This window comes from Tursiops truncatus, chromosome 17, assembly GCF_011762595.2.
Source record: "Tursiops truncatus isolate mTurTru1 chromosome 17, mTurTru1.mat.Y, whole genome shotgun sequence".
Taxonomy (NCBI): domain Eukaryota; kingdom Metazoa; phylum Chordata; class Mammalia; order Artiodactyla; family Delphinidae; genus Tursiops; species Tursiops truncatus.
Window position 1 is genome coordinate 63,857,734 of NC_047050.1, and position 27,265 is coordinate 63,884,998.

At 39.8% G+C, this 27,265-nt stretch overlaps 1 protein-coding gene across 1 annotated transcript; it reads left to right on the forward strand.

The window, feature by feature from the left end:
- The first annotated feature begins 2,555 nt into the window (after nt 1-2,555).
- Nucleotides 2,556-27,135, forward strand: SQLE (squalene epoxidase). Its single transcript, XM_019932011.3, has 11 exons — nt 2,556-3,757; nt 7,270-7,522; nt 14,066-14,246; nt 15,726-15,822; nt 16,755-16,868; nt 16,949-17,120; nt 18,950-19,045; nt 23,445-23,587; nt 24,047-24,143; nt 25,812-25,899; nt 26,599-27,135. The coding sequence occupies exons 1-11, from the start codon at nt 3,467-3,469 to the stop codon at nt 26,789-26,791; spliced, it is 1,725 nt and encodes a 574-aa protein (XP_019787570.1). The 5' UTR covers nt 2,556-3,466; the 3' UTR covers nt 26,792-27,135.
- The last annotated feature ends 130 nt before the right edge of the window (nt 27,136-27,265 follow it).

Here is a 27,265-nt window from a genome sequence, read left to right on the forward strand (position 1 = left end):
ACATTCAAACATACTTAAGTGATGTTATATAGCATTTAATTCAGTTCAGAAAGTATAGGCATTCAGAACGTGCCTTATGCTAGGTATCACAAATGCTCTTCTTGCCCCCAGTTTGGAAGTGTATCTTTGACCGTACACAATGAAGAACGTGACTTTCAAAGGATTAAAAGTTATCTACTTAGGGAATTCCTTGGTGGTCCAGTGGTTAGGACTATGCACTTCCACTGCAGTGGGCATGGGTTGGATCCCTGGTCAGGGAACTAAGATCCTGCGTGTCGTGGACAAAAAAAAAAAAAGTTACCTACTTAATATGAAAAAAATCCTCTTATGATAATCTCTAGTACAGGGTAATCAAGTAACAATCATCCTGGTCATAGTTGTATTCTCTTCTACAAGATTCAGCTGGCCAAGCTGTCTGTCATTTTAGCAGTATAGGAACTCACAGATACCAACAAGCAGTTTATTGAAGAATTATCTTCAGGAAAACGATTTCCCACACGTTAAATTGATTTTCCTTTCTTGAGTTGTTTTTAATTTGATGTGTATTTCAAGCAGCTGAATTTGTTGCCAGTGAGGAATGTCAAGGAAAAAATCAAAGTTTTGGTTTTATAATGGGGAAAAGTTAAAGAAGTTATTGATTAAGAGTATTGGGGGGCTTCCCTGGTGGTGCAGTGGTTGAGAGTCCGCCTGCCTTTGCAGGGGACAAGGGTTCGTGCCCCGGTCCGGGAAGATCCCACATGCCGCGGAACAGCTGGGCCCGTGAGCTATGGCCGCTGGGCCTGCGCATCCGGAGCCTGTGCTCCGCAACGGGAGAGGCCACAACAGTGAGAGGCCCGCGTATCGCAAAAAAAAGTATTGGGGAAACACAAGATTTGGAGACCAGGAGTTTAACTTTTGGTTTCATCACTTATAAACTGATTTGGCCAAGCCACTTAACCTCTTTGTTTCATATTTGTTATTTTTTAAATCACAGTGGTTTTGAGTGTTAGATGATGCCTGTGAAAGCGTTTTGACACATAATTATTCCATTAGCAGATAAAACATAATATTTGGGGTAAAAAATGATAAGTACTACACTTACATAAACTCAGTAAACTGCAAGGAACTTTAGATTTCATGAAGACCTTGCCCTCTCCCTTCAGAGGCTGACTGATTTGACTTGTGCAAGGTCACAAAGCTGGTTAGTGGCAGCCAGAATATAGGTCTCCTGATACCAGTCACCTGGCCTTCCTGCTACACCACTGTCATTCATCATTCATTCATTCATTTTTATGGACGATAAATTAAACGCAAAATATTGTGCCAGGTGCTGTGGGTGATTCTGATTTATCAGACAGATCCTCCTTCTCTCAAGGAACATAGGAGCTAGTGGGGTAATAACCGTAAGTGTATAGTCAGAGATTGGGATGATAAGGTATGAATAAACTATTATGTGACCTGGTGAGGATCAATGGAGACTTGGTAGAAGAGGTGACAATTCAGTCGTGCTCCAAATGGCAGAAAGGATTTGTACATGTCTTAGGGTTTAAAATAGGCAGTCCGGGGTTACAATAAGGTGAGCAAAGGCCTCAGTAAATTCTAGGAAGTTTCATTTTTTCATAACAAGGGCCATCTCTCACCCTGCGAATCTTGTAGATTGTATTGTTCCCAACAGAATGCTTGCCCTGGAGACAATTCATGTAACTTGCCCGGTGGCCTTGCTTGATTCACTCCAGGACGAGTGAAGGGCTGCTTCCCGTTTCCATGGTTCCCTGCCCACCCACTTTCTCAGGGCACTTACGACACATCTCTATTTATTTTACTTCTTTGCCCCGCACCCTCCTCCCTGTTTCTGATGTTAAGAGAACAAGGGCTACGCGCACAGTGTATCTTCAGCCTGAGTACAGTGACAAGTGCACAGCTGCCCGACAATTTGGGGTGAAGGAAGGGAACACCTGGCATATCCTCTCCTTTCTTCCTCCAGCAAACGCCTGCCTACTCCTTCTAGATTCAGCTGTGAACGTCACGTTCTCCATGCACCTGTAGCTGTTTCTACCGCCTCCCAGCACACAGTAGGCACAGGACAGAAAGCCTGTGTCTGATTCCTCTCTGTGACACCTGGGCCTGGCAGGTAGTAAGCGTTCCACAAATGCTCGCCGGATGAATGGAGACCTTCCGACATTAGGCGGCGGATCTACGGCGGGGTTTCCTTGGAACCAGCTCCACCTCTTTCCGGGTAGAATCCCAGCGGCTGGGACCGCGGCACTCAGCGCATCACCCCCTCCAGCCATACTGCCTCCCGAGCCAGCCAATATCTTCCCATCCGCCCAACGGGCGGCGGGCCCCCATCCCCACGCCCCCACCCCACTCCACGCAACCTCGTCCCAGCTCCTCTCTGGGCGGCACCTCGCGGGCCGCGCCGCCTACGATTGGCCAAACACGGCATAGCGCCATCTCGGCCTACGGCGCGGTGCGCGCCGTCATTGGTTGGCGGAGGCGGAGGGCGGTGACGGTGGGCGGGGCCCCGTCCTCTGGTCCCTGGCCCAGGCCTAGCCCATCCTCCGCGGAGCTGCACTGGGCCTGGCCAGCAACTAGGGCTCCAGGCGGTTACTCTGGTTACTGCCGAAGCGCCGCGCTGGAAGGCTGCCGCCGCCCGCGAGGGATGCTGCTGAGGAGTCCGTCGGGAGCCCCCGCCGCCGCCGCCGCCGCCGCCTCCGCCTCCGCCTCCGCCGCCGCTGCCCTCTAAGGGTAGCGCTGTGGAAACTGCCGTGCAGCGGCTGGAAGGTTCGGGGGCTGGTGCCTCGGGAGCCGCGGTGAGGTGGAGGTCTCGAGGTAGGGGCTGCGCTTCCCTGCCCTAGAGCCGCAGTCTCCAGTCCGAGGCCATCTTTGGTGGGCGAAGGCGGTCCCGGCGAGAGAGGACGCTCACTCCTCACCGCCGCAGCCCTTGGCGCTTTCCTACCCGGCTGGGCCATCGCTGTCGGACGAGGCGAAGCCGCATTTTTCCCAACGCGAGATATTTCTTTGATGTTTCTCCCCCTGTTCCTCTTCTGAAAGGGCACCTGCTGCTGGTGAGAGAGAAGAGCAATTTTACTGCGCGACGAGCCAGCAACAAAATTTAGAACATCATCCGGAATAGCCCCCAGGACCCTCCTCGCCTTCCAGAAAAAAAAAGGGGGTGGGGAAATACATGGATTGCTTGAAAGGGGAGAGCCTGGTCGGGAGCTGTTGGAGCAGGAGATTTTTAAATACTGTTTTTTAAATCCTGGAGAACGTTCCCCTCTTCTGATACTTTTATACTAACTTTATGTGATTTTGTAAATTAGTCCGATTTGAATTGTAATCCTGTGACGGTGTTTACTGGACTTCGGCCGGTCCCCCGTGCTACTTTTGGCAACACCTTTTGGGGAGAACATCTAAACACCAAAACCCTACCAGAAAAGATCGGATCTGAACATTGACCCGGTGTCACCGAAGAAGCCTTTAAACCATGTGGACTTTTCTTGGCATTGCCACTTTCACCTATTTTTATAAGAAATGCGGAGACTTCGTGTCTCTGGCCAACAAGGAGCTCTTGCTGTGCGTGCTGGTGTTCCTGTCGCTGGGGCTGGTGCTGTCCTATCGCTGTCGCTACCGGAACGGGGCCCTCCTCGGGCGCCAGCAGAGCGGCTCCCAGTTCGCGGTCTTCTCGGATATTCTGTCAGCCTTGCCTTTCATTGGCTTCTTCTGGGCCAAATCCCCCCCTGGATCAGAAAATAAAGAGCAGCTCGGGTCTAGGAGGGTAGGTTGAATTCCAAGTGGGCAAATGAATGAGTGTGTTATATTAAAATTAGGACTGGGGTTACTCAAATGTAAATATTCTAATTTAAAGGGCGAAAGGCTGCAGGTTAGATACTGTGGTAGGAATTCTCATATAGCTGGGTTTTTTTTTGTTTGTTTGTTTGTTTTAAAAGCTCTTGACTGTTCCTTGGCTAAATCCTTGAGGCTCTTAGGAATGATTGAAAAACCTTTGTTTCATTTAGTGTTGGTGGTGCCAATGCTAAATAAAATTGGTTTGATTATGGATGTTGATTTGATGATGAAAGTTGAAATGTGTGAATCACTAGGACAAAATCACCATCTGTGTTGGAAAAAAATATTTTTTAAATTTAAATCCTTTGGTAAGGATTATGTTTGAACCTGGGAAGAAAGAAACCCGCTGCAGGTTAAGTCTGCGGCTTATAAGAAGGGACAGCTGCCTGGGGAAAGTCACAGAACAGTGGCAAGAGCTGGCAGAGTAAAATGCTGTGTTTTAAAGTTTTAGGCAAAACACCCTCCCCTCCCCAAGTCTGCGGAGCCTTGAGTAAATCAAGGTCCTAAATCAAGAGGCTGATGTGTGCAGTTCAGCCATGTTCCTAAATCAAAGGTGGGTCTTCAAATACACGTGAAGTTATGATGATCCCCGCAAAGACAGCAGAGGAGGACAATGGTGGGAAATGAGGGGGGAAGGTTGTTGAGGTCAGAACATTTCGGATTTGTTGCCCTTGGGTGTTTATACTTTTTCCCAAGAGCACTGGAGGATTCTAAGTATGGGAGTAATGATATTTGATTTTTACTTTTTAAGAAGCACATTCCAGTTTCTGTGTGGAGAATGGATTGTAGGAGTACAAGAGTGGAAGCAGGGATGTGGGGTGAGAGACTCCAGCAGTAGGCCAAGTAAGGGACGACAGTGACTTGACGTTAGGGTGCGTGGCCTACAGAATAATTCACTCTTTTTGGGTCCTGGATCCACATCATTTTCCTGTATCTGCAGTACAGATCAGCACGGTTTGCAGAAGAGGGGGGGCTTGGTTTAGAAGTTTTGCTTCACCACTGCTGACTGTGAGACCTTTGGCAAATTGCTTAGTTTCTGTAAGGATCCGTTGCCTCTTTTAGGTGGGAACAGCACTAACCTTGCTGGTAGTTATAGCGAATTGAATGAGTTAATGTTTGCAAAATGCCTGGTTCATAACTGTGATAAATAGTAGCTATTAACATTAGTCTAAAGGTAGTCTCCGTTAGGAACCTTTGGAGTGGTGCTGAATTCAGTGATAGGGTGGGTGTGGGTTGGAGGAATGGGAGGGGAGGGAGAGGGAATCGTAAATCCTCAAATTGAAGTCTTTGGTGTCTTTGTCTGAGATAATGTCCCTCGAGGTCGCTGAGCACTAGTCCAGGTGGCTGGAATGTCGTTATACCACAGAGAAATTTGGGGGTAGGAAATCGGATTACCAGCAGTCACTATTGATTCCACTCTGTGAACACCTCAGGCTTTCTGCTTATTTCCTAAATACCTGGGAATTGGTAGACTGTAATGAGTACTAAGTTCCCATTAGTGGGAGCTACTAATCTACTGACCAGGCTCTGAAAGACGTAACTTTCTCCAGAGTTCTCCTTCCAGGATTGTGTGTGTGTGTGTTTAACAGGGAAAATTTAGGAAGAATAACTAATAACAAATGGCTAAGATGACAAAAGGGGCTTTTCTTGCTCTCTGAACAGTAATTTAAATATAGACAGTTGCTCTGGCCATTAAGAAATACTGAGAGTAAGAGTAGACTCTATTGTGAAAAGATAATTTCTCTAAGAGAAATTATAAAAAAGTAGAATGGACAGGAAGGCCCCAGTCCATTATACAGGCTGAATGAATATTAGAATCACAGAGAATTAAAATTCTAAAGGATTTTAGGTTTTATCTCCTTCCTTTTTTATTAAAACCCTGTCAAAATGGCATTAAAACCCCATCAAAATTGCATTTAGTCTTAATCGATAAGGTCAGAGAACTCAAGGAAGATGGTTCCTTGCAACTCTGAATCTGAAATGTATTCATATTTGTGAATCCCCATACCAAGAAAAAATACTTATTACAGTATTGAACTGGTACTTCCCTGGCGGTCCAGTGGTTAAGATTCTGTGCTTCCAATGCAGGGGACGAGGGTTCAGTCCCTGGTGCAGGAACTAAGATCACACATGTGCAGCACACATGGCTAAAAACAAAACAAAAAATATTGAATTATTCTTTAAAAAAAAAAGTAACAGGCACTGTTATGCTCAGTGGGCATACATCTCTCAAAACAGGCTTTTTCATCTTCTTATAATCAAAGTAAAGGTTTTTACTGTCAGCCCAACGAGTGATAGGTTTAATGTTTGTCCTTATTCCTAAACTGCAGGGCCACTTGTTTGACTAGGCTCTCTTAAGAGTATCAGGATAGGGGGAAAGGAAGGTAATTTAAATATATTCTTTTTTTTTTTTTAAATATATTCTTATATGTAAGGACTAAAATTGTGAACAGGTCGAATCCCGAGGGACAGAATGAGTTATTCTCTTGGAATTTTACGATAAATATTCTCAATAGATCAATAGCCAGGATTTGACAGTCTTTTTGTTATATAAAAGTGATTTTAGATTAAGGTAGATTTTTCAGATGAAAATCCAGAGGGAGAAAATAAAGATGAATTGTTGAAATATCTACAGGGTGCTGAATAATTTGCAACATGAAGTCATATCAGAAATTGTGTATGGGATTCCCTGGTGGCGCAGTGGTTAAGAATCCGCCTGCCAATGGGACACGGGTTTGAGCCCTGACCCGGGAAGATCCCACATGCCGCGGAGCAACTAAGCCCGTGCGCCACAACTACTAAGCCTGTGCTCTAGAGCCTGCAAGCCACAGCTACTGAGCCCGTGTGCCACAACTACTGAAGCCCACACACCTAGAGCCCGTGCTCCACAACAAGAGAAGCCACTGCGATGAGAAGCCCGCGCACCGCAACGAAGAGTAGCCCCACTCACCACAGCTAGAGAAAGCCCGCGCGCAGCAATGAAGACCAAATGCAGCCAAAAATAAAATAAAATAAATAAATCAATTAAAAAAAAAGTTGTACATGATTTGCATCTGGTAGATGCTCAGTATATATTTGAAGCATTGAGTAATTAATGATAGAATTTTCCCTGTAAGTCTTTGAAGCCCCTTGTAAACATTTTTTATGTTTGGCCTATTATGGATTTATAAATATGTGACAGCATTTTCTAAATATGTCTGAATGATGGAATACACATTTAATTTTATTGGGATATTATTATACGTTTTTGTTTAACCAATATTTTGATATCGTTTTTTATATGTGATCTGGATTTAAAGACATAACAGTTCATTTGGTTTGATAATGTTTAGGGTATAGTTTTTACCTAAGATGCAAATGTCCAGTGTGTCTATATAGTAGTAGTATGATTTAAAGATAACAAATGTGGCTACATAATTCACTTTTTTTTTTTTAAAACAGTGCAAAAAAGGAACCAGTATTTCAGAAACAACCTTAATAGGAGCAACTGCCTCTATGTTGATATCTTCTCAAAATGATCCAGAAATTATCATCGTGGGGTCTGGTGTACTCGGCTCTGCTTTGGCGGCAGTGCTTTCCAGAGATGGAAGAAAGGTGACGGTAATTGAGAGAGATTTAAAAGAGCCTGACAGGATACTCGGAGAATTTCTGCAGCCAGGCGGTTATCATGTCCTTAAAGACCTGGGTCTTGAAGGTAGGTTCATAGTGATTTTTAGGAGTTATGTCGCATAAGCAAGCACTCCTTGCTATGACTGGTAAAAAGGTATTCCATTTTATTTTCATGTATAAAAGTTACTCTATTCATTTACCAACAAATTTGCATGAAAATGAGAGCAAAGGAGAAAATAAGCATGAGGAGATATGAAGTAGCCTTAGTGAGATAAATGAAGTGGCTAAAACATTGTAATGGTCAAAATTGAAGACTGGAAAACCAGAATGAGGACATGAAATTTGGTGAAAGGTGAAGGGAACTATCATTTGTAGAGTGCATATGATGTACCTGTTATGGAACCTTTTTTTTAAAGCATCATTCATCCATTAACCCAGTGGTTTTTAAACACTACTCATTTAGGAAATACTTATATTTGCTGTATGCTTTGTATGAGGTGCTGTACTGGGTGCCAAGGCTATACCGGTGAACAAGACAGATCAGCTCTCTACTCTTGGGAATCAAAGTATAAATCTAGGCCCAGGCTGTGAACTGAGAAGAGCTGGCTGGGTATGTAGGGTAGGCAGTATGTTGTAGTAATTACCGGCATTGGTTCTGGCACTAGATTGCCTGGGTTTGACTACCACCTCAGATACATAAAAAGCTGTGTGATCTTGGCTAAGTTACTTAACCTCCCGTGTATTCGTTTCCTCACCTGTAAAACTGGCACACTTAAAACAGTCCTGGTCTCATAGTTTAAGAGGATTAATTGAATTCATAAAGACAAAGCATTCAGAACAGTTCCTGGTATGTAGTAAGCACGATGTGAATGTTTGCTATTTTATTCAATGAACTGAAAAGGAGACCGATGTCGCCAGAAAGTATTGGGTAATGGGGAAAGGAGAGTGGCTTGAGATTAAGGTTGGAGAGGTAGGCAGCTGCCAGGTCATGCAGGGCTTTGAAGGGCAGTGGAGCAGGAATATGACAGCATCCTGTTTACGCTTCTATAAAGGCTTCAGACCTTTGACAGCTACTCACAATGACAGACACACCTTACATCCTGACTCAGTACCTACAAACATACCTAAATCAGACTGAAATTTTACTTTTTAAATACTTGTCATGATTTTACCCAAGTATACAATTCACAGCTCGAAAGTCACTTCACAGTTTACCGCTGAGTCACATCCTGCAGTTTGTAGAAAGCTGTTTTAAAAGAATGTGTGGATATGGTGTGGTGAATAGCCTCCAAGACTGTGGTGGTGCGGTAGCAAGAGTCAACTCAAGGAGTCTGGTGGGAGCTCATTGCTAAGTCCAAATGACAGATGATGGTGATTTGGACTAGTATGGTAGAGAGGATGTAAAGAGAATTGGACAGATTCATGACCAAATTAAGAGGCAGGAATGGCATGATTTACTAAAGGATTGATGTGAGGTGTGAGAGAGGGGGTATTAAAAAGTGATTCCTAGGTTTTGATTTGAGCAACTGGTAGATGGCGGTGCTGTTTGCTGATAAGAAGACCTAGAGAGGAACAGGCACTGGGAGGAAGTTGGGAGACCTGTTGAGATATCCAAGTGGAGATGTCAAGTTGAATATATGAAACTCGAGTGCAGAGGAGTGAGTGATTTGAGCTGGCTGGAGTAGACATTTCAGAGATGTCAGCATATTGGTAATACATAAAAGCCACAGCAGTGATGGAGACCAGCTAAGGAGAGTGTGCAGGGAGAAAAGAGAGGACAGAATAAACCAAGTCCTGGGAAACTGATGTTCAGAGATTGGGTAAAAGAAGAGGAGCTTGCCAGGGAGACTGAGCGGGAGCCGGCAGAGTGGCAGAAAAGAGCCAGGAGAGTTTGGTGTCCTTAATCCAAGAGAGGAAAATGTTTCTAGCTGGAGGGGACGGGTACGTATCAGGAAAGGAAAGGAGCCATGCCATGGTTTGCTAATGAAGGGTCAGGTAAGATGAGTGTAGAGAAAGGGCCATTGGATTTGGCCATTTGGAGGTTGCTTGTGACATTGACGGTGTTTTGGTGGAGTTGTGTAGACGAAACCTAGACTGAAGTGAGTGGGAGATTAAAAAATTTGAGACTAGAGAACTACTCTCGAGGAGTTTTTCTCTAACAGAATACAGAAACGGTAGAGGTGAGATGCAGATGTGAGGATAAAGGAGGGTTTTTTTTTTAATTAATTTATATTTGGCTGCATTGGGTCTTTGTTGTGGTACGCGGGCTTCCCATTGTGGTGGCTTCTCTTGTTGCAGAGCACGGGCTCTAGGCGGTGGGCTTCAGTAGTTGTGGTGTGTGGGCTCAGTAGTTGTGGTGCACGGGCTTAGCTGCTCCGCGGCATGTGGGATCTTCCCAGACCAGGGCTCAAACCCGTGTCCCCTGCACTGGCAGGCGGATTCTTAGCCACTGCGCCACCAGGGAAGTCCCCAAAGGAGGGGTATTTTGATACTAGATAGAGCATGTTTGTGTGGTGACAGAGAAGGTAAAGTTGAGAGGGAGGCGACTAAAGGGGTTACATTCATTGCTTCATTTAACAAATATTTATTAAGCATTGGCCGTATTGTAAGTACTGTTCTGGGTGCTGAGACTACAGTAGTGAACAAAACAAAGATTCCAGCCCTCATAGAGCACACATTCTAGTTGCTAGTGTAGAGGGTGGTGATAAAAGATGAATAAATACAATTTAGAGTATATATTATGGTTATAAGGGCTTTAGAGAAGAATCAGAAAAGGGACATAGGGAGTTGAGGGTGGCGTGTAATTTTAAATAATGAAGTGGGAGAAGGGAAAGGCTCGCTGAGAAGATGACATTTGAGTAAAGGACTGAAGGTGGTGAAGGAGTTAGGGCTACCTGCAGGAAAGGACTCTCTCTCCAGGCAGAGAGAGAATCAAGGGGAAAAGCCTGGTGGGAGGAGTGAGCCTGGCCTCTTTGAAGAGCAAGGAAGGAGAATCGTGTTGACTTGAGTGGTGTGAGTTATAGAGAAAAGGTCAGATGGGCAATGGGGGCTGGATTCCACTGTGGTCCACTATATGGATTTGGCTTTTACTCCAAAGGGAAGCCACTGGAGAATTTTAAGAAGAGGAGTTATTAGATTTCACATTTTAGAAGTATGATTAGAAATATTATTTTAAAATATTCTTGTTATTGTGTAGAAAAAAGAGTAGATCATAAAGTGGCAAGTCAGAAGCAGGGAGACCTGTTAGAGATTATTGCGGAATCAGTGAGAGTTGTTGGCTTGGACTAGGGTCGTAGCCGTAGAGGTGGGGGAAGTGGTCACATTCTGGGAACATATTTATCTTCGGAAGGAAGAGTCAGTAGGACCGGCTGATGGATCAGATGTGAGGGATGAGAGAAAGAGAGGAGTCATGGTATTTAAATGAGACTAGACGACATTGCCAAGAAGAGGTGCAGGACGACCCCTGGGGTACTGTAACGTATAGCGGTCAGTGAGGTGAGCCGGAGCCAAAAAAGACGACCGAGAAGGAGCAGGTGAGGAGGAAAAGCAAAAGACTGCAGGGCTCTGGACCCAAGTGGAGAGAGTGCATTGTGAGGAAGGGAGGTCCACCTCTGTCCTTTTAAGTTTCCTAACCACCACCCTTCATGAGATGGTCACTTGAGGCAGATGTGACAGTATCCTGAGACAGGATTTTGTTACCTTTATCGTTGAACATCAGGCAACTGGAAATGCCCTCAGACTAATGACTGGACTTAGAATCATTTAGAAATCCAGCCTCAGGGGATATGTCCAAGGTTGTGGCAGCAAACATCAATGGGTTCTTATGGGTAGTTCGTGTAAGGGTGAGGAGAGCCGTGCAAGAGGGAGGGGAGCCACTGAGGTATTTTAGCCAGTCCACGCATCATGCGTACCTTTAGTATCATAGCAAGAGTCCTTTTAACATTCATTATGCTATCAGTTCCCCCTCAGGTGTGATGAGCTATGGATAATAGAAGCCCTTGAAATAGTTACTTTTCGGAGTGTGGACTTTTAATATAATACTGACTGACCCATCCTGGTGTGTGGGTTTTTAATAAGTGAATTGATTGCCCTTTGGCTTAAGCTTAATATCTAGAACTCTTCAAATGAATACATTATCATTTAAATGCTGTATCTTTATAATAAGTCTCATTATCCAGTGGGGAACCTCCTCCTCACGTCACTTTCTTTAGGATTATCTTGACTTTTCTTGGCCTTTTTGCTTTTCTGTATATAAAATTTAGAATCAGGTTTCAATTCCCATGAAAACAAACCCTGTCAAGATTAAGACTGAAATAGCATTAAATGTCTAGCTCAGGTTTAGAAAAATTGTCTTGGACTTCCTATCCATGAATGTGGTATACTCTCCATTCAGTTAGGTCTTGAGTGTATTTAAATAAAATGTCATAAATTTTGTTTGTCTTTTGTTATATTTACTCCTTGACTCTGATTTATATTTGGACTTCCATAAGTGATACCTATTTTATTATGCACTGTATACTCATTTTGAGGTTCAGACTTCACACCAGGTCATGGTACAAAGTTATGATTGGATTTCTTATGGATGACTCCACCCATGGCCTATGGTAGATGGCTTACTTCCATGCCATGTCTCAGGGCGTTGAATTGATTTTTTCTGGTCTCTGTCATATTGACAAGAAATTTACGTATGGTGCCAAGTTCCAACGTCCATTGCCTGTGGGGGCCCCTACCTCCTATCCAGGAGTGGCCCTTATAACTCCAGCCTTTTAGGCTTGTGGTTCTGATGCCCTTATGCTATTGCCTTTAAAACTTGCTCACTGATTTGACTTTGAAGTTGCTTTTCATTTATTGCATATGCAGTTTTTTTGTTGGTTTTGTTTTTTAGCTTGCCTTTTCATAGAAAGCAATTCTGCATTTTTCAATGTGGAAGAGTTTTCCATGCCAGTTTATCTGATATGTTGATAGTAGTAGTCTAATATTGGAGCTATATGGTTAATAGTTAGTGACAGCTCTAAGTCCCATCACTGTCTTCAAAGTTATTAACTATCTAGTATTCGTGAAGCCTGAATTTCATTAAGGTTTAGGGTGCCATCTTCCTGCCTGCTTAAGGAAGTAAAAGTGCCAAAGTCTGTCATGTTTGATTTCATCAATAAAGTAGAAAGAGAGAGAAAGATTTTTCAAGAAATCTTAAATTAGACCTTGTTTATATACTTGACTTAGGATAATTTACCCAAGGAAAAATTTTACTGTGCTACTATATACTTTTCACATCGTCTATATACTTTTCACATTGTCTGTTGTGTTCTAAATTGGACAGTTTTAGCATTTAAAGTTCTTCCATAATATAATTATGGCTTAAGAAAAACAAGCTATCTCAGTAGCTGACAAAACAAAAGTAGAAATACTAGATGGGCTTTAAACATTTAGGTCAGTAAAGCCTGGCAAAGAGATCCAAAGTGAATACAGTGCTAACTGGAAGCTTTTAGGATGTATGTGTACTTTTCTCTGAATGAATTTTAATTGGAATAATTTAGAAACCATACCAAAAAATTAACTTACTTTGGTCCTAGGTCAGATGTGTGACAAGTATTCATCCAGCTTGTCCCTGACTGGACTTTAAGTGTGACTAAAAAGCATATCAGAAACTGATTTCTTTTGATCTTAGCATAGATGTGTGATAAAAATTGTTTTATAAAAACAATTTTTAAAGTTTTAAATTTTAAAAGTTTTCCTTTCATCAGAAATGAAGTTATTTTAATGTACTTAATCCTAATATATTTTAATGTATTTAAATATATATTATGTGACTATTTTAATATACATGCTAAAGTCCACTTTTTCACAGAAACGTATTTCCAATACTGTTAACCATTCTTTAGCATAATTTTAAGCCTGTACATAGTATTTTCTCAGTTCATACTTAATAACATACTTTACCTAACTTAGATTCATATTTAGGTTGTTTACAGTTATTCTTATTAGAGGTAACACTGTGGTGAACCTGTTTTTGTATATACCTTTAATAATTATTAAAAATATGAATTATATCTTTAGGATGAATATCTTAGATGGATTACAAGACTAAAATTATTATATCAAAGGATGCTAACTTCTTCATGGTTCTTGATAATTATTGCTGTACTTATTTTCTAAAATGTTATTACTTTATAATATGACCAGTAATGTATAAATTTATCCATTTTATCTTTATCTCACTAGCAATTTTGAGAGATTTGGTGTCTTATTGTTTCAGTTTTATTTCATTGATTTTTTTAAATCAAGTTTTGAACATTTTTCCTGATATGTTCAATGTTTCTGTACTGCTTAGTGTGAATCATCTATACACTTTTACCCATTATTGTTAGGGTCTTAATATTTTTCCTATGAATTTTAATGAATGAATTTTATATGTAAATATTTACCTTTTGTGATATTATGAATTTGCTAAGACTTGTCTTCCAGAAGCATTAAGATTTCTGAAATAGTTATAGTAATGTCCAGTTCTCCAGTTGGTATCATAGCTTTATGAACAAAGAAACTCATTTTCAATGGTCCATGTCCTCTTGGTGCCTAGTGTAACTCTGGGTATATTACAAAATTGATTTTTTTGACCTGAATTGTTTTGCAGATACAGTGGAAGGTATTGATGCCCAGGTTGTAAATGGCTACATAATTCATGATCAGGAGAGCAAATCAGAGGTTCAGATTCCTTTCCCTCTGTCAGAAAACAGTCATGTGCAGAGTGGAAGAGCTTTCCATCATGGAAGGTTCATCATGAGTCTCCGGAAAGCAGCTATGGCCGAGCCCAAGTAAGACTACAGCTTCAAATACATGATGTTAAAGAAACACATTTAAACTTGGCCTTCCTACAAATACTATTTTATACATTTTCATAAGTGTTTGGGTATGGGTTAGAACATAGCTATTATACTAAAATAAACCATAAGTTAGAAGAATATTAGCTCTTCAATGCCTTTGTTAAGAGTATCATATAGATAACCTTCCTTTGAATGACAGAACTACTGAGAATTTTCCTTTGACTAAATATGTGATCTTTTATGTGGTTGGAATTTAGAGGATATAGTTGTTGTAATTAAGGTTTAAGTTCATATGTGCCCATTTGGGAGTTGGGGTTTGTGGTTATGGTACTTTTTATTAAAAGTCAGGTTAGAGAACTTCAAGAGAAGATCCCTGTTCCGTTCATATTAAGGACCTAGACTGACAGAACTGGCTGCTTCTCTCTCTCTTTTTATTGAGCTATAGTTGATGTACAATATTATGTAAGTTACAGGTGTATAGTATAATGATTCACAATTTTTAAAGGGCTTCTCTTAATTATTAACTTATATTTGTCTCTAGCCCTATGCATTATAATGGAGGTTTAAGTTTTAAACATGAGAACCCTCATGTCATTGGCAAAGGCTTAAGTGTTGACAAAGCAAGTGAAATGAGTGGATTATTCTTAGAACTGAAAGAATTTGATATCTATGGAAGTAGAATATGTTCATTGTAGAAAAATGGAAAAATACTCAGAAATATAAAGAAGATTGTAAAAATTATCCATGATCCTTCTAACTAGAAGTAACTACTCTGAATAATTTGGTAGATAAGTTCCAATTCCGTGTATGAATTTGTGTGGGTATGTAAAATTTTTCTGCATGTATTTTATTTTTTAATGAATGAGATAAAACCTCATGTTACTTTTTAAAATGCTTTTAAAAAAATCATTACATTAGTAATATGTATTCCATTTTAAGAAATTAGAAAATTAAGGGCTTCCCTGGTGGCACAGTGGTTAAGAATCCGCCTGCCAATGCAGGGGACACGGATTCAAGCCCTGGTCTGGGAAGGTCCCACATGCCGCAGAGCAACTAAGCCCGTGCACCACAGCTAGTGAGCCTGCGTGCCACAACTACTGAAGCCCGCACGCCTAGAGCCCGTGCTCAGCAACAAGAGAAGCCACCGCAGTGAGAAGCCCACACACCTCAACGAAGAGTAGCCCCCGCTCGCCGCAACTACAGTAAGCCCGCGCACAGCAACGAAGACCCAACACAGCCAAAATTAAAATAAATTTTAAAAAAGAAAGAAATTAGAAAATTGAAACCACACCAATTCTAAAATCCGTTAATGATCCTTTTACTTTTCGTCATTCCAGACCTTTTTCTATGTACATGTGTGTCCAGTTTACATGGGTAAACTCAAGATAAGGAAAAGGGAATTTTTCATTCCTTATTTAAATTGTTCAGTTATGCTACCAGAGAATTTATTTCTGTTTATTTATCTTTTAGCACAAAGTTTATTGAGGGCACTGTGCTGCAGTTACTAGAAGAAGATGATGCTGTGATGGGAGTTCAGTACAGGGATAAAGAGACTGGAGACATCAAGGTGAGATATATCAAATATTAGCTCTTCCTAAGAGATTTTTATTTTCTTTTTCTCCTATTCCTTTAAAAAAGTAGGCTCACCAATTTATTATTCATCAGCGGGACCAAGATCTCAGCCCTCTGCACCAAACTGAACACATTGTTCTTTAGAGCACTTCAGAATGCCGTTCAAATAACTTCAGAAACAAACACCACGATTTTAACTGTATTAAAAACTGAAATGAGAAATGTACCCTAGGAGAGAAGCAGAGGGGAACTGGAAAATGCAAAAAGGAAGGATTCAGCATAAAAGAAATAAGTAGAATAAAATATTGTTTAAGTAAGAAAGGCAAAAAGTAAGAGAATGTCTGGGGAAATAGCAGAATAAAATAGTTTGCTCCTGTTGGTTTAGTAAAGAAGAGAAAGTCCAAGGCTTATCTGTTGATTCTTCCCAGCTGCTCCATAGGGTAACCACGTCCTAGGAATTATACTCTAATGGGGGCAATTACAAGATAATATAAATACATACATCTACATGTACAAAAATTCTTCTAAGCCCTAGCCACTAACTGAAAGCACTATGTGAAGTTAGAAAATTCTGGAATAAAAGAATGTGGTTAGTCCTTGGAATTTGTAATGAGATTCAATCCTCTATGGGCTGTGCTTGCTTTGTAGCAGTTTCCCCCAGTGTCCATCAAAGTAGCTTAATCTCAGATGGTTTGGATGGTAGGGCTTTGGAGGAAGGTGATCCTCAGGGACTCAAGGGGAAGGGTCTCTGAAGATTGGTCGTGCATTACCTTCAGCCCGTGTAACAGCTCCTTCAATAGCATTATCTTCAAATACTCTGTAATGCCCCATAATGTATTTAAATTTGTTCATGTACCTTTTAAAAGAATGTCCTTTTCACTGTGTACTTCTAACCATTTAGCTGAGTATTCTTTGTTTTTGTTGTAGGAACTCCATGCTCCATTGACCGTTGTTGCAGATGGACTTTTTTCCAAGTTCAGGAAAAACCTGGTCGCCAATAAAGTTTCCGTTTCTTCACATTTTGTTGGCTTCCTTATGAAGGTACCATAGGAATGCAATTGTAGGAAATAAAAGCAACTTGAAACTTGAAAATTATTAAAATATTTTATTTGTTTTTCTAGAATGCACCACAGTTTAAAGCAAATCATGCTGAACTTATTTTAGCTAATCCGAGTCCAGTTCTCATCTACCAGATTTCACCTAATGAAACTCGAGTACTTGTTGATGTCCGAGGAGAAATGCCAAGGAATTTAAGAGAATACATGACTGAAAACATTTACCCACAATTACCTGGTAAGAAATAGTATTTCACTGCCATTGTAATCTACTGTCTGCAAGCAAGTCTCACAAAAGGCCCTTCATTTCCAGTTCTCACTGAAGCTTTGTCTAAATTAGGCCAAAGATAAGGATGGCAGGTGAAAAATTCATCCAGTCAGCTACACTGGAGCTGAATGAACTATTTAAACTAGCACATAAAAAAATCTCCAAGTAAAAAAAATAGTTTCAATGTATTTTTTCTTAGTAATAATTAGTTTTCTGAATAATCGTTAATAGTGGCATATATGGTATTTTTTAAGGTAGTCTGGATAGCAGTCTAGGTATGTGAATTCTTGAAATAGCTCTTACACTTAATTACTTCTTGTGCTTGGTTTTTGTAGAAATGATAGCTACCATATATTGAATGTCTACCATATAAGAGGTGTTTTACAAACATAATTGAATGTCTACACAACTACCCTATGAGGTAGGCATTATCATGATCCCCATTTTACAGATGAGGAAACTAAGATTCAGAGAGGTTACTTAGCTTCTCCAAATACAAACCTTTAGTAAGTGGCAGAGCCAAGGTGGAAAGCAGGTCTGTCTAGCTCATACATCTCTGACCTCAGAACATGAGGGCTATAAGGGGTCTTTCAGACATCTTTGTAAAACACTCATTAAAATTATTATTTTTTGAGAATAGGAAGATGTAAGAAAGAAATATAAACAAATTATTAAGAATATTGATAAAATTGAAGGGAAACCCTGCTTGCCAGTTATGATATGATTACAGTAATAGCACATTATCCTTGGTATGAGTACGTTTTATTTAAATATTATGTTTTTTAAGTTATTTTTTAAATTAAGCAAAGTTTTTTTTTGCAAAGTTATTTTTTAAACTAAGTGAAAGCACTCTTTAATAATTAATGGAATATTAACAGAAATTAAGGTATACATGCACCAATTTAGATTTTTAACAATGACATTTTCAGCACTTCAATACATTTTCACTCAGTTAAGGCATTTTTTAAGCTTTCAGATGGAAAGAATGAGTTATGCATATTTAGGAAAAGGATAGTTAATAATGTGATAGTTTTAGCATTTTTTTCTTTTATATAGATTTTTTCCCCCCAGTCCGAAACTTAGTTGCAGCAGACTGCCCTGTGTAATTTTATGCTCAAATTAGCTAAGTTATGGAAATTCTACTCATTGTAGGAAGGAATAGTTTCAGCATAGGCATTCTGCTCCTATATTCCCAGATTACGAATTGTATGAAAAGAAAGTTTATTTTCTATGCAGGTAGAAGCACAAAACTTTAAAACTGGGAAGTATCTCAGAGATAAGCTAATCCAACTGTTTCATTTCTAGATGAAGAAACTAAAGCTCAGAAAGGTAGTGCTCTATACACCTTACCCTTTTTCTACTGTACATACCCTCCTGCTGTTTGTGAATTGGTGGTATATTTCATCTGATCTTATAGAATATGGTGGTGACAGTAAATTAGGCGTTAAATATATGATACCTAGCATTTAACATTTGGAAGAGAGGTGGGTGGTTTTTCTCCCTGTCTCATCTCATCTGGATTTGCTTCACTTTTCCTGAAGTTTTCTGGTTCACCCAGCTCTATGTTTATCTACTTACATTAATTTTCTCTTAGATTCCTTAGTAATTCCTTAGCTTGAATAACTAGGTGCTTAATGAACAATTTTAGTAATAATTAGTTCTTGATTTTTCGCAAGGAATATATGTAACAACCATAACAGATGTGTAGCAGGTATTTGTTTATTCTTGATAAGAAAATGTGGTAACTTGAAATTGGAATGTTATAAACCATTTATTTGGTGGGGTGGGCTTTACTGCAGATCACCTCAAAGAACCATTCCTAGAAGCCACTCAGAATTCTCGTTTGAGGTCGATGCCAGCAAGCTTCCTCCCTTCTTCACCAGTAAACAAACAAGGTATTATTTTATTGGACTGATTTTATAAAAGATATTCCAAATATTCAGATTCATTACTCCAAATGACATGTATGTGGTACAATTTGTAACATGTGGTACGGAAACTTGATTACTGTGGATTAATGCATTAGTAATACCAAAATTAGTTTTATATCTATTATTTAATATTCAGTACATATAGGTCACTGTTCTAGTTATTGGAGATACAACAGTTAATTAAATACAGTCCTTAATCTAGAGAAGGCAGTTTTCTAGTGAGAGATATAGATATAATTTCAGAACACTGATCATAAATGCTGTAATGAAAGCCCACTCATGGTACCCCAGATTCACTGCGAAGGGGTGGGGTGTACAAGGCAGGGAGGGGAGCCTGTGAACTGGGAAGGGTGATTAGGGAAGACATTGCTCTGGAAACAAAGCTGGACTTGGGGCACGGAGGGTGAGTGGGAGCTCATCAGGTGGACAGTGAGATGAGGGACTTTTTCTTTTTTTTTTGGCTGCGTTGGGTCTTCATTGCTGCCCACGGGCTTTCTCTAGTTGCGGCGAGCGGGAGCTGCTCTTTGTTGCGGTGCATGGGCTTCTCACTGCGGTGGCTTCTCTTGTGGAGCACGGGCTCTTGGCGCGCGGGCTTCAGTAGTTGCAGCACGTGGGCTCAGTAGTTGTGGCACGCAGGGTCAGTAGTTGTGGTGCACGGGCTTAGTTGCTCCGTGGCATGTGGGATCTTCCCGGACCAGGGATTGAACCCACGTCCCCTGCACTGGCAGGTGGATTCTTAACCACTGTGCCACCAGGGAGGTCTCGAGAGATGAGGAACTTCTAAGTAGGCAGAACAACATCTACAAAAGCTAGGATGGCCGAGAAATGGTGGCACTTAAGTGAACTCAAGTAGCTTCCTATGGCTGGAGCATAGGATAGGTGTCAGAGTGGTAGAAAGGTAAGATATTTATTTAAAGTTTAGTTTTAATCCTATAGACGATGGAAAGTCATTGAAAAGTTCTCTTTTATAATAGCTTTATTGAGATATAATTCACAAATCATATAGTTCACCCATTTAAAGTGTACAGTTCACTACTTTTTAGTATATTCATAGGTCTATGCAACCATCACCACAATTAATTTTAGAACATTTTTATCACACCAGAAAGAAACCCTGTACCCATTAGCAGTCACTCCTCTTTTCCTCCCAGTCCCCAGGCAACCATTAATTTACCTTCTGTCTCTATAGGTTTGCCTCTTCTGGATATTTCCTATAAATGGAATCATATAATATGATCCTTTGTAACTGGCTTCTTTGAGGTTCATCCATGTAACATGTATCAGTCCTTCATTTGCTTTTATGGCCAAGTAATATTCCATGTATGGATATGTCAGTACCACATTTTGACTATCCATTCATCAATTGGTAGACATTTGGGTTGTTTCTACTTTTGGTTCATACCTGTGTATGGGTTGTTGTGTGGACATTTATTTTTATTTTTCTTGGGTATATACCTAGGAGTTGAATTGCTGGGTCTTAGGGTAACTCTGTTGAATGCTTTGAGCAACTGCCGAACTGTTTTCCGAAGTGTCTAACCCATCTTACGTTTCCATGAACAATGTATGAGGGTTCCGATTTCTCCAGATCCTTGACATTGGTTATTATCTGCCTTTTTGCTCATAGTATCCTAGTAGATGTGAAGTGATATCTCACTGTGATTTTGATTTGTATTTCTCTGATGGATAATGATGTTGAACATATTTTCATGTGCTTATTGGCCATTTGTGTATCTTCTTTGGAGAAGTGTCTGTTCAGACTTTGCACATTTTTTAACTGGGTAAATTTTAAAAAATTTATTAAGTTCTAAGAATTCTTTATTCTAGATATAAATCCCTTATTAGATATGATTTGCAAAGTTTTTCTCTCATTCCATGGATTGTCATTTTGGTTTCCTTGATGGTGTTCTTTGAAGTTTTTAATTTTCATGAAGTCCAGTTTATCTGGTTTTTTCTTTTGTCACTTTTGATGTCATATGTAAAGTCTTTGCTCAACCCAAAGTCATGAAGATTTACTCCTATATTTTCTTCTACGAGTTTTATAGCTTTAGCTTTTACATGTAGGTGTTTTGATTCATTTGAGTTACATTTTATGTATGGTGTGAGGAAGGGGTTCAGCTTCTTTTGTATGTGGTTATCCAGTTGCACCAGCCCCGTATGATGAAAAGACTATTCCCTATTGAAGTGCCTTGGCAGTCTTGTCAAAATTTGACTGTAAATGTTAAGAGTTTATTTCTTTCAACAGTATTTTGTAGTTTTCAGAGAGTAAGTTTCACATTTTTGTTAAATTTATTCCTAAGTATTTTACTCCTTTTCATGCTATTATAAGTGGACTTATTTTCATTTTAAGATTCTTCATTGCTAGTGTATAGAAAAACATTGACTTTTGCATATTTAACTTGTATCTTGAAGCCTTGCTGCATTCATTTATTAGTTCTAATAGTTCATTGAAAAGTTTTAAACAAGGTAGTGGCATGACTAGAGTTTTGGTTCAAAGATACTACTCTGATATGTTGTGGAAGGTGGTTTGGAGGAAAGTTCAGACTAAAGCCTATAGTAAGGCTATTTAATTATTCCATGTAAATGATGATGAAGGGCCTGAACTAGGGTGTGGCAATAAAAATGGAAGGTAGAGAATGGATTTGGGTAGCATCTAAGATGAAGAATGCATGAAACTCAGTGATTAATGGTAGTAAGAAACAGTGAGGTCTCTTGATGGATCCCAGGTTTCAGGCTTAGATAATTTTGCCACCTATTTGCTGACATCGGAAATATAGGGAAAAGTGTGTAAGTTTAGGGAAGTGTGGAGAGATGATGAGTTCACTTTTGGACATAGTGTGAAGGGCTGGGAGGTCATTTGAATGGCCAGGTGGAGCCCCACTGAAAACAGGAGTGTGGAGCCCTGAGGAGAGGTGTGAACGGGAGCTGTCGATATACTGTGGCTCCTGAACATAAACAGCTGTCATTTGCTATGGAGAAACATGCATCATAAACTACCAGTCGTATGAACAAACTATACTGCAAAGCACAATGAAAGCCAGTGCCAAACTGATATAAACAGCATGCTGTGAGAACATATCCTAGTTGGTGGGACTGGTAATGTTCCATGGAGAAAGAGGAATAAAAGCTGGTTATAGTTCGTGGTTTTTAGTGAAGGTGTTAGACTAATACATAAAAAACTTCGATTAATATTTAGAATATACCTTTTCATAAATTAATATATATTATGTGTATTCTATAATTAGTTATAAATGTAGTATATTGTGACATTACAGAAAAAAGTTATCCATAATTCTGCCACCTTGCCACTATTATTATGGTTGGCTATTTCTCTCAGAGACAAAATTAAATAAATACTTTGTTTAACTGTCCCTCTAAGTCATAGGTCATTAGCCAGGCTGACAACTGATGGGAACCTTAGTCAGGAGCTTGGTCAGGAGGTGTATCTCGAGTGAAAGTGCAGAGCTTTCTGCTTCCGTAGCTTTGTTTTTAAGGGGGCCTAATTTTCAGCTAAGATTCAATCAAGGCTTATTCTCCTAAATTAACTTCTGATGGTTTTGGAATATCTGCCTATTCCCTTGGAACCATACAGACATCTCTCTATAACATGCTGGCAGCAAATATTACTGTGAAACGTCAACGACCTCTTGATTTTTTTCCCTTGTGGAAGGCTTGCTGTTTATGCATGGATGCCTGTACATTCTTTGTTTTTTCGTGGAAGAGGCCTTATAAATATTTTGACATTGTTTGACTTAATCTTAGGGTCACATGTGAGCTTTTTTTTTTTTTAAAGAAGATGTTGGGGGTAGGAGTTTATTAATTATTTATTTATTTTTGGCTGTGTTGGGTCTTCGTTTCTGTGCGAGGGCTTTCTCTAGTTGCGGCGAGCGGGGGCCACTCTTCATCGCGGTGCGCGGGCCTCTCACTATCGTGGCCTCTCTTGTTGCGGAGCACGGGCTCCAGACGCGCAGGCTCAGTAGTTGTGGCTCACGGGCCTAGTTGCTCCACGGCATGTGGGATCGTCCCAGACCAGGGCTCGAACCCGTGTCCCCTGCATTAGCAGGCAGATTCTCAACCACTGCGCCACCAGGGAAGCCCATACATGTGAGCTTCTTGAGAGCAGGGACCATGTTCTTGTTCTCACTGTATCCCCAGGGTCTGGCACATATTAGTTACCCAATAAATATTAATTGAATCAACTCTTGAATTTTTGCCTGAATAAATTTTAGTCATGATTTAGTCCCTTGTATTTTCACATTCTCATTTACTAGCTCACATTCAAAATGTTTATAAATTACCAGAGTAGTCTTTTTGTCTTAAAGGATGCTCCAGGATGATGTTATAATCTACTTTCTCTCTTTTATAGGTGTTCTTCTTTTGGGAGATGCTTATAACATGAGGCATCCTCTTACTGGAGGAGGAATGACTGTTGTTTTTAATGATATAAAACTATGGAGAAAATTGCTAAAGGGTATCCCTGACCTTTATGATGATGCAGCTGTTTTCCAGGTAAGATATTATTCTTTGACAAAAATGTCACAAAACCGATTTTTTGGGGGGGGCCTAAGAGGAATGGGGCTTTGAAGGGGAGGTCTGTACCTAGGAGCCTGGTCCTTAGTAGTGATTCTTAAGCAGTCTTGTTCAGGATTAAGAACTTGACTTGTAACCTGTGAATCTTTTAGAATCTCTGTATTTGGATATTATATAACATTGGATTACATGGGCCACTTAGCTTCAGAGATGTAACTCATTGCTCTGGAGATTTTTTTTTTGGTGGGTGTGTAAATGTTGAACAAGGCATAATTACTGTACAACAGTCCTCAGGATAACTATCAGTTTAGGGGATTATAAATATCAGTTTGTGCTCTCTCCCTCTCCCCCCTTACCCTTCCTTCCTTCTTCCCTCCCTCCCTCTCTCCCTTTCTTCCTTCCCTTTACCATATAATAAGTGATCTTTTTCCTTTTCAGGCCAAAAAATCATTCTATTGGACAAGAAAAACGTCTCATTCCTTTGTTGTGAATATCCTCGCTCAGGCTCTTTATGAATTATTTTCTGCCACAGATGGTGAGTGCAGATGTCTTTAAAAGAATATTGCTGAAGTGCAGGGTTTTAGCACAGGAAGGGAACTTAATTACAAAAAAGTTAGTGATTAGGCCAGAACTAGAAATGTTTCCTGAGTTTGCTAACTTCCAAGTTGGTAGTCCTTTTTGACTCAGCCCTTGAGCAAGACTTTTTCTAATCATCATGTATCCACCACTTTGTGTGGAAGGCTGTTGCTTCCGGAGACAGCCTTAATAGCAATACCTCACTAATGTGTCATTATTCACCCCTCTGGTCCAAATCAGATGCATAAGATTGCGATGCAAATCTTATGCAAATGCATGAGACTGTGATGGAAGATCTTTCTGGCCATGAATTAAAAGGCAATATAGTTGTTAATCTTTTTCTTCCTGAACACTAGTTTCAATTTCTTTTCAAAGTTGTATTTTGTAAAATGAATATGAGCTTCATATCAAGCCTAGATTTTGTTAAAGTGCACAAGCAGAAATATTCCCACGCTTTTGTTTTTGTTTCCATATGAGGTGATGGTCAATCTATACGTTAAGGAAAACATGACTAAGCAGAAACAGTGGTAGAAATGGAGGAAAAGGCATCTGTGCCACCTCCCAACCATGGCCGTGTACAAATTAGTGAGTGGTAGGTTAGTAAAACTAGACCTTTAGGTTTTCAAGAATAAATATAACTTGAATCTCATTACCTCAGGTGTTTACAACAAAGCTATTTCTATGACCTGGCTGAGGCCCTAGTGGTCTATGCTTTGGTGATCTGATTACAAAGGATGATACAGTACAAATACTTCCTGCAGAGTCTCTAGCCATCGTTCTTGCTAAAAGAAAAGACAACTTACTGTGATATGCCAAGCAAATCTCTTTTGCTAGTTGAGCATGGAAGTTACAGTGGCTGGTTGGGCAAGAAAAGAACTAAATTTGGAGTGTTTCTAAGCTCTTCTTTCTAAGCTTTTCTAAGCTCTTGAGTTTCGTACATGATGAGTTTGAATCTGCTGACAAAACAACATTAAAAAAGTTATGAAATAGTGGAGGAGGAATGAGCTTTATTGGAGTAAAACGTTACCTGTTGTACCCTTTTTCATCTTTTGTGAAGAACAATCTAGACATACTTGAGAAGAACATTGGTTCTGTACTATTAAAAAGGTTATTGATTGATTATATTATGTTGTGAGGGTTTAATGAATTATTTTGAAAAGTATAAAAAATGTACACATATAAGGCATTATTACTCTTCACAGCTGTTCTTTTTACTTGATGATTTACTGCTCAGAGATATGGATCAGGCATCTTAGAGACGGGGAATCTGGTTTCTAGAACTGTGTTTTTATAAGAAAAGTGGTTACAAGAAAGTAGTTTGCATCATTTAATGAATTTACAACACAGTCAAGGAAATAGCTTTTAAATAACTAACTTCTAAGACCTGCATGTTTAGTAATTATTTACTAGCAGAAAAAGTTTATTCACACTTAAATTACTATGTGTAATGTGACTTATGAAATTTAAAGGAAATCTTGGGTTGCTGAAATGCCAGCACTAGATTTTTTAGAAATTATCTGTAAGGTGTAATAAATGTTACACATTCATTTTTTTCTGACATTTCATTAATACCCAGCATAAATGTGTGGATAATTTGATCGGGAGTAATTTTTAACTTTTATTTTAGATTCCCTACATCAACTAAGAAAAGCGTGTTTTCTTTACTTCAAACTTGGTGGAGAATGTGTTGCTGGTCCAGTTGGGCTGCTTTCTGTGTAAGTTGTTTCGATGACACAGAGGAAACGGGTGTTCCAGGTTTTCTTAGGACAGTTGGGTTTATGAGTGACTGCAAGCGCCATTTTATCATCCAGTAGCATCCCAAACAAAACGTAGCCCAGAGAAATGAAAACAGGCAATAGTTAGTGCTGCATTTTTGTTCTAGGAAACAGGGTTGATTCTATGGGAACCATGATCAACAGAAGTTTATACTTAGAATTTAATTCTGTTGGGACTCATGAAACTCAGTAACAGTTCTGATGGTGCAGACATACGTAGAATTATTCTTGGAAAGTCTGCAAAATGAAATTCTTTAAGACTTTTCCCCTTCGTCTGCTATCTGAATGTCAACACTGTTATCTTTTGAAACATCTAGACTCAACAAGCCAGGCAATCCAGCTATTTCAGACCGAGATCTCAAGACTAGTGAGAGAAACAGCTCAAAACAGACAATTTAATAAACGAAGAGGAGGTACTGGCTTCTCTGACAGGGGTGAAGTCTAAGTAGTTTCTTGTAAGAAAAAAAATTTTTTAATCTGTCCCTTAGTTGGCAGATGCAAGCTTATAAAGTCCCCTAAAATGTGGAGTGTGTGTTTACCTTTACAGATGATACACAATTGGAACCTCTTTATGAGTCAACTTTCATTTCCAGGTCTTACTTATATATATATACTTTTTATCTTTCCTATTTATTACAGATTGACTCCTAATCCTCTGGTTTTAATCGGACACTTCTTTGCCGTTGCAGCCTATGCCACATATTTTTGCTTTAAATCAGAACCTTGGATTACAAAACCCCGAGCCATTTTCAGTAGCGGTGCTGTATTGTACAGAGCGTGTTCTGTAATATTTCCTCTAATTTACTCAGAAATGAAGTACTTGGTTCATTAAGCTTAAAGGGGAACCATCTGTGAATGAATACTGGGAACTTGCCAAGTCTGAAGAGACTTGGAAGAGATGTACATAGCACAGTACTATACCTCTTTTAAAGTGGGAACTCTTGGACCAAGATTGGGATTAATTTGTTTTTGAAGTTATTTGTATATAAACATGTAAATATATACTTTAGTTTGCAATTTCAAATGAAGGGTACAATAAGATAGATATGTAAAAGAAATGATTGTTACCGTAAATTAGTGCTAACACTGAGGAACTGCAGTTTGTCTTTTGAATTCAGTATTTGGGATGAGTTATTGTGGGGCATGCAAATAAAATGAAGAACGAACTCTCATGTCTTTTTGCCTCGTGCTGTGGACTTCTTTACGTAACTTCATGACAAAGAAACTAAAGTGGGATGGAAAATGCGGAGGGAAACCTATTCTGTTAAATAACTCCTGACGCTGGGGAAGTTGCCTTAATATCTCT

Coding starts and splice junctions, on each gene's coding strand:
- SQLE (XM_019932011.3), top strand. CDS start 3,467: ATGTGGACTTTTCTTGGCATTGCCACTTTCACCTATTTTTATAAGAAA. Junction 7,523..14,065: donor TAAAGACCTGGGTCTTGAAG/GTAGGTTCATAG, acceptor ATTGTTTTGCAG/ATACAGTGGAAGGTATTGAT. Junction 17,121..18,949: donor CATTTACCCACAATTACCTG/GTAAGAAATAGT, acceptor GCTTTACTGCAG/ATCACCTCAAAGAACCATTC.